The sequence below is a fragment of the Centruroides vittatus genome, unplaced genomic scaffold, assembly GCF_030686945.1.
Source record: "Centruroides vittatus isolate TY-2023 unplaced genomic scaffold, ASM3068694v2 contig_564, whole genome shotgun sequence".
NCBI lineage: Eukaryota > Metazoa > Arthropoda > Arachnida > Scorpiones > Buthidae > Centruroides > Centruroides vittatus.
The window spans coordinates 500746-509275 of record NW_027122335.1 but is presented as its reverse complement, the minus strand read 5'-3'; the positions used below and the strand labels follow the sequence as shown (position 1 = coordinate 509275).

Sequence of the window (8530 nt, the reverse complement as noted above, 5' to 3'; positions counted from 1 at the left end):
AATAAATGTGATTTTTATAGCACGAAGGGTATAATATTTATTTTAAACTTCCTGCAATTGCTATTTCTTGTTTAATATTTAGTATATAAAATTTGAAGCGTAACGATTTGGTATGGGGAAACATCCGTGCACAGTAGCCTAAGGTAACTGTTGCTGCTGTTTTCATTTTACAAAGATTACCGGAGGTAATTACTCTTTCTGTTCCCTGTCTTACTTGAGATGCAACCGTATTTATTCTTTTTTTTTTTTTGTAAATGGATTTCTCTAGGTCTTAACACGTAGCGGCTCAACACTACAAAGAATAGTAAAACTCGGAAGAAAGACGACAATGTATGATCGTCCTCGTTTCGTGTTTGGAATGAAATTCGAAGTTGGTTCACCTAATTATAATTTTTTCTAGCTCACGTTTAAACTCGTTCACCTTATAGGTCTATGTTACATATTTTTCTTGTGTCATCTTTGTCGTATATCCACGTCTTAAAAAAAAAGAACGACGTCAAATTTTTGTTATGGATGCCTTGTCCTATTTTGTTTAACGACGTGTTTCGTAAAATATGCTTTTATCTTTAGCGCGCATTTAAAAATTTCGTAATAGAAAAAATAATAAAAAAATATATATTTTTTCATTTTTATCTCATTAATTCAATATTACTATTGTTTTTTCTTTTTAACTATAATGTTTACAGGAAAGTTGGAATCAGAATGATTTCTACTTCCTTAAATCGTATTTTTATATATAATTATATAATTTACGAAATTTTTTTCTTAGATTAATTATTGAATAAATATATAGCCAATTATATTATATAAAACACTTAAAAAAAGAACATCATTCACTTGCATTTCCCGTTTAATAATCATTTTAATCGTGTACTGTTTATTAAGTAATTTATTTAAGATCTACTATTGTAGATAATGAAATAATTGATACTTATAAATTATTTTTAATCTATTAATTATTATAATTTATTATATTTAAATTTCATTACTACATATTTGTAGTAAAATATCGAAATGTTATCTCGAAGTTTTGTTAAACGTATTTATTTAAACATTTTTTCCTTCATAATTCTTACTTTGATTTACATGTGAAATATTTCGATAAAATTAAAATCGAATTTTAATTAATTACACCATTACGATTGAATATATATAAATAGCAATAAAGATTCGTTATAATTTTTAAATTATGGATGCAGTCTTTAAGAGTATTAAGAATTAAATCGTTTTCTCTTGTCTATTGAAAGTAATATAATAGAAGTACTAAACAGTAAATAACATAGAAATAAAGGTTAAACAAGAGAAAACGATTCAATTCATAATGCTCTTAAAGACAGCAATTTGAAAAAATGTTAGACCTATAAATTTCCACTGGCGTACGTCCGTCTGTCTGTCTTTTCGTAATCTCAAGAAAAGAGTTATATAGGTGAAAGAAGAGACCAGATATGGGAACCTTAGATGAAGGAGGCCCCGATTAATCATATTCGAACTTTTGCTATAAATTCTAAATCACTTTATTTCTATCCAAAATTTTCCCCCGAAAGGTGTTAGATGGCCGGCACGACTCTATTGTTAAAGAAAAAGTATGATGTAAGGGAACAAGTCGTTACTAATTTGAGGTGGAGAGCATATACTTTAAGTTAAATAAATTAAAAATATTAAAAATTGCAGCCCGGTATTGTGACGATGTCACAATAAATAATTGTTCGTTTATTTTTACTTTTCCGACTGTTATATATAACAGGAAAATTGTGGAGTTCGGTAAAAAAAAAAAAAAATATCTCCCCAAGATTTTTACATTTTTGGACTCGGAGAGCTTTCAAATGTCAAGAAATTTAAAAAATTTGGGAGTTTTTCTGTTTGTATGAATGTTCGTGCGTGTGAAGTGCACAATTTTGTTCATACACTTTGAAGCTTAATAACTCCTGTATATTTTGTCAAAATTTTCTGAAATTTTGCAGGAAGTTTGCGTATTAGGTGACATTGATGCTATTATATTTTGATGGTTAAAGGTTGAGAGGTTGGGGAGATACAGGCGGTCACGTGCCATATCTCAAATGTGATGGACTTATAGATTTTAGTCGTTATTGGCATTTAAATCTATTTATAAAATCCGTCTATACCCTCAAAATTAAGCCTTTTGCCATTTTATAATAATTAATAATAATAAAAGTTTTAAAAATAAAATCTCGGATACATAATTTTAAAGATTTTTGCTGGGAAAATTACACAACTCGTTACTGGATTTTTTTAAAAGTACAGTATTTAATGTACTGTACATTATAAAATTCTTTCTTTAAATTTTATTTTTAAGAATAATTTCAATAAAATAAAATGCATTAATCAGATATGAACTTTTTATATACTGTATTACTATAGTTTAAAAAAATTATTAATTATTTGATACCTTTGTAATCATTTTATTGAAAATATTGTATACAATTTAAACTAATTAATACGTATTATAAACACACGCGCAAAATATTTTAATAGTTAGAGATGCTGTAAGAAAAAACTACCAAGTTGAGGTCGCAACTATTAGAAACAGTTTGACAAATAATGGCAAAAAGAACCCGCTACGGAGAGAAAGGGTCTCGTTCTACTCTCAGGCCTCATACAACCTCTCGACGGCCCTACATGCAGTTATAAAAATTGTGAGATATACGTTAATAAAACATTGTTTGTAAAATATATAAAACCGTGTAAATTTGATATTTTACGATAAAATTTTGTAGGCATGTTTATCTCGACATGAGAAAACTATAAGCTGTTTGTTCATATAGGCCTTTATTTTATGATATGTACTACGAGTATTTAATATTTTTCGTATGTGTGTAGCTGCCGGGGGGAAAAGAAATTTCAAAAAATTAATATAACGATTATAAGATGATATATCGTTATCATCTTATATTCGTGTATCTTATATTAGTTATATCTTATATTCTTCTATTGCCATCTGGACTGCCGACCGGTAACAGTCAATGACATGTGGGAACGATTGAGTCAGAGATCGATGCCTCATTACAAACAACACAACCCTTTTATTAGACAATTAACTTACAATAAAAGTACTATTGTCACGAAGGGTTGAATCCTTATATATTTCGGCGCGTAGTCTTCGAAAGAAGAGGATCCAGCGACGAGGGTGGTTTCCTACCGCTGACCGGATGTTGCATTCTAAGACCAGTTCTCGAACAGGAAACGATATCCGGTGAATGCAGATCGGAATTTCCGAAGTTTCTCTCAACGTAGGTCTATAACTTAGTCTTATAGGATACTCGATAAAGGACCTTGAGGGAAACACCCCAGCGAGGGGCATAGTCTCGCCGGACGCCACGTCCTTGTGGCCTGGGCTTAAATATCTTGTGGTCTCGCAAATCGTTGCTTTATTGGTTATTAACCCCCTTTCTCGATCCCCCATTTGGTCTTTCTCTGTTACCAGGTGAAATTGGACCAGATCGTTTCCCGAGAAGACGATCGTTTATTAATACAATTCGACACCGTCTTTCGTTCGGTGTTGAACGAACTTTGTGCCTTAACTAACATTTTCTTTTTTCGTTCTTGTTGCCTTATAAAGTATTTAATTTACTAATTTTTCTCCTTTTTTGCCGTGTGGTTTTAATATTAAAATAATTTTATTTTTTCTCCTTTCCTTTATAATTTAGTTCCCTTAATTTTAATTAATCGCGAAGATCAAAATTCGTTTGTTTGGATATACGGTTAAAAGAATGTTTTTCATCCCAGCCCAGTGCCTCACATATGTGTGTCCAATAAAATTTGCACATTATGACTCTGGAAGAAATCCATTGACTGTTTGTTTATTAGAAACCTGACCAATGGAAGTTACACAAAATTTCAAGAAATCCATAGTATTGACCTTCTCGTCGTGTCCCGTGTATACCATAAGATTAAAGATAGACTCTTATTTGTCTTCTTTAGAATGGTGTTCCTTTATGCTCAAAAAATGCCATCAATGCTCGTTTAAACGGACTGCTCCACTAACGATGCTCTGTTAACGAGAGTCCTGCTAATGTAAAACGTAGGGGAGAAAACCGGAAACGTGGGTGAGAAACTTAATGTTTTCTTATCCGGTGTTCTCTTAAGTGTACTCGACTGTATTTATGAATCTCGGCATTTGTCTGTCACTATGGAAATTACTTCCCATTTTCCCGGAACATTAAGTTCCTGTCGATTACTATCAGTTTTTAGTCAGTCAAAGAAAAAAATGTAAAATTATCAATAAGTAATTCATTTTTACAAAAATTAAGCTAAATATGACAAACTATATTCCCGCTTACGTAGAATTTATTCATTTTCGATTTATTTATTTTTAATAATAAGATGCTATTGAAAGAAATTTTTCTTTATTTGCATTTTCGATATTAATACAATTTATAAAGTTATATTAGAAATCAAAGTTTATATAGTTTTATTTAGGAATTAATATTATATAATTATATAAAGTTAATAATACAAAAATGTATACGTATTCTGCTAAATATTGGTATAAAATCATTAAACAGTTTATATGGTCTTCAAGAAATCACAAAATGATTCTCTCCATTTTTCCCCGACGGTACGTTCAGGACCTAATGTTACATATTTTTTATCAGCTATTTCATACGAAGGCCAATTTACTTCTAGTTTTTGCGGTGAATTTACATTCCTGATGGGAAAAAGAAAGTTATATAATGAATGAAAATTCCTTTAAGTGATATTCTACAATATTTTGATAACTGCACCTACTGAACTAGACTAGTTATGACAACCGGATGGCCGAGCGGTCAAGGTGAAAACCTACTTCTCCTAGGAATCCGGGATCAAATCCGGATGGGTCGACCAATCCCAGGAATTTCTCAGATAATGGTCCGTCCAAATATATCAACCCCCGTTCCTATCACCAACCCGCCCCATTGTGGGCAAGGCCAAACCATAATGGGCTTGCTAAAGGAGGCCCTCTTAGTGTCCACAGGACGGAAAGTTCAAAATAATAATTATATTTTTAAATTCTTGATTCTTTTTATAAAATTATTTCGCGATTGTCTTTTTTATTTTACTATCCTGCTGGTACTAAGATCTTTCTTCAAACATATCATAGGTTTGGCCAGGCCTATAATGCAGCAGCTGACTGAGTCAAACTACCAATATTTTCTGAGATTTTTATCTTAGCTCAAAATCAGGTGGCCAAGAAAGCCAGGCCTTTACCGCTTTTGCTATTCGGTCATCCCAGAATTTAGTTATTACAGGTCATCAATAATAGAGCAAAAAATATTGTATGATACTTACCCTGTTTTAGCAAAATTACTCCAATATTTTATCATGGCAAGACTCAAATCTTTTTCTTCATCTGTGTAATTTTCGTGCAAATAAGGCTGTCCAAAAACATAAGGAATTTCATCGCCGTGCATGACTCCCATCCATTTTGGCCAAGGATTTTTAGATGATCTATGTGTGAAGAGATACATGTATAAATTAGATATATTAGCGTTTGCAAAGCTATTCATTATCTCATTTACTGGGCAGGTAAAGTATAAATCTCCGACTAATTTATCTAACGCGTCCAAATAAGTATTAGATTCATTCTTATATTGAAATTCAAGTATTTTGGTAATGTTATCAAAACTGTGACGAATTTTAGGTAAAAGGCTAAGAAATTGTTCTTTTGAAAGCGTAACTTCATCTTTCTTCGGCAATAATTCACCAAATGAATAAATTAGGAAATAAGAGCCTTCTTCTGTGTTAATTCCAGCAAGTATTGGCCCTTCCTTAAAATCACCACTTGATATATATTCTAACGGAGTTTTCTCTAAAAACTCTCCATCAATTACAGGAACGAATGCAAATTCTATTAGCTCTTGGACATCAAGAGGCACGTCAAGAATCTCTGAAGCAGTTTTATTTCGTAAACACTGTATCAATTCTTTACAATTGTTTTTGTTTTTATCACATTTCAAAGATGATGCAAGTTTAAATCCGATATCTTTCATTCTAGCGGGACTTGCAGTAGCCCATGATGATGTTGCTGATCCGCTTTGTAAAATAGCATTTTGAAACAGATGTCGGCTATAACAAGACATTTGAAGTAAATTGACAGCCACAGCTCCTGCACTTTCACCAAATAAGGTGACTCTGTTAGGATCACCACCAAAACTTTTTATATTATTACGAATCCATTTTAATGATTCAATTATGTCGAACATTCCAGCATTTCCAGGAGCATCGGAAGTTCCGAAATATAAAAATCCAAATGGGCCAACTCGATAATTAAAAGATACTATAATAATTTCTCCCTCTGTAGCTAAAATTTCACCATCGTATACATCCAATGTGGATGTTCCCGAATAAAATCCGCCTCCATAAATCCATACTAAAACTGCTGAGGAAGTTGGATAAGGATGTGGTACCCAGATGTTAAGTTTCAAACAATCCTCATTCATGTCCGTATTAGCATTCCACATATCCGATCCTTCAAATTTACCGAAAACCGTATCCAAAGTTTGCCAACAAGAATGTGGTTTTACATCAGCTTTCAATGTATCGTTCCACGGAGAAATTGGTACAGGATAACGAAATCTCAGACTTCCTACAGGAGGTTGTGCATATGGAATGCCATAGAAAACATCTACTTTCTTTCCCTGGGGCGTAGAAATTGTCTTTCCCTCGACTTTACCTAATGCAGTTTCGATTACTCGTTGTGCTAATACTTTATTAATAACAAACAGTAAAAATAAAATTTTTGGTGGTGGTAGAAACGACATATTGCACATTTGAATGAAGTTTAGTTCTCCTAGTGGTGAATCAGCACTATGAAAAATACAATAATAAATTTAATTAATCATAATAAATTTATCAATAAACACATAAAAATTAAATTATATACACGAATAGATAAGTATATTATTATTAATATATATTTTAACTATTTCCTTCCTATGGGCACTAAAAGACCTTTTTTTAGCAAGTCCATCTTAACCACTCGGCCATTCGACTATATTATTATATTACACTCTTTATTTCTATCTAAGCGAAGGATTGAAGAAAATAAGAACAACTTATCAAGAAATAGCATGAAAATTTTTAAATTCAGAGAGCAAGTTTAGTAAAACCAGATAAAAATTTCAAAACTAGGAGACGTTTCTAAAAAGTGGAAAAAGATTGAAAAAAATAATAATAAGTCCAGTATTACAAAAACGAAAAGAACATTGTTTATAATAAGAGAAATAAGTGAATGAGTAGAGAACCGTTTGCCAATTATGGGAAACATGTTGACGTGTTAAAAGAGAATTTTCCGAAATTAAGAATATTTCTCTTAACTAAGGGAATGATCAACAGCGTTTTTACGTTCTGATTAGCGGTTAAATAGAAGATCGAAGAAGTGAATGCCTGGAAGTAGTTCGCTAAGTATCCTTACTTCCTTTCGGCAAATCATAAATCGGTTTGTCGTTTTCTACAGTCAGGCCGGCAGAAGTATCTGACGCCCATAGACAAAGAAAATTTATGCACCCCTACACATTGTCTATATATGTGTGTATATTATCATACACAAAAACCCACATATTGGTGACCGCAGAAAATTGTCCAGGGGCAAAGCTGAAAGACAAACAATTACATCAATAAATTTTTATTTAATTATTTTTTGGGTTTATTTCACAAGTAGGTTATAGAAAAACAGTATTGCATTGTAACACCGGCTCTCGTTAGTGATAAAAAGAATGTGTAATGTTATGACATTGTGTAACACAATGTATTTGGCTTTGATTTCAAAACAAAAATTAATCTGGTGTAATTTGCCAATTTGTAAACTTTGCGAAAAGTCTTCATAGAGTTTATTATATTGTTTTCAAATAAAATCTTGTAAATTCTAATATTATCATCCAATAAAGTAATTTTAAGTAAGCTATAGCTATCAATTTGTGAAGAATTATATGTACTGCACAATACGTAATACACCGAGCTCCCGATTATCCCTGCTAATTAGTGCATGGGTGTGCATGATAGGAAAACCGGAAAACACGGATAATCTGATTAAATTATAAAAAAGTATTTAGAAGTTTTAAATGAACTACAGTACATATATAGCTCAACTGCGTTATAATCCGATGCGAGTGTGAATCCCAAGTTTCATAAGCTGAAATGTAACATAAAATATAAACAATATAAACAACAAAATAATAAACAATATAAATGTAACAATAAACATAAAAAATGTAGATTTCGTTTATTTTCAAAAATACCGTGTAGAAGTTTAAATTTTACATTTTTATGTATAATTCTTACATTTTTTTTTCTAAATTAGCCTATTGTAATTTAGTTTTAGGACAAGTAGGATATTTTTTTTCAAATCTGCTGTCTATAATGCTAACTTTGCTTACTGCAAAGTAACAAAGATTCACCTCATTTCCGACTATTAGAATTGACGGTTGAGGGAGGTAAGAAAAGCGGAATGTTGCTTAAGATACTTTGCTATTTTACAATAATTCTAATATTTCGACGCTGCACGGATAATCGGGAATTCGGTATATTTAGTAAA

At 31.5% G+C, this 8530-nt stretch overlaps 1 protein-coding gene across 1 annotated transcript; it reads right to left on the bottom strand.

Annotated features, from left to right (window-relative positions):
* Positions 1-4474: 4474 nt before the first annotated feature.
* Positions 4475-6825, bottom strand: LOC136978940 (acetylcholinesterase-like). Its single transcript, XM_067274779.1, has 2 exons — positions 5287-6825; positions 4475-4666 (listed from the first exon to the last, which is right to left on the bottom strand). The coding sequence occupies exons 1-2, from the start codon at positions 6765-6767 to the stop codon at positions 4525-4527; spliced, it is 1623 nt and encodes a 540-aa protein (XP_067130880.1). The 5' UTR covers positions 6768-6825; the 3' UTR covers positions 4475-4524.
* Positions 6826-8530: the final 1705 nt, after the last annotated feature.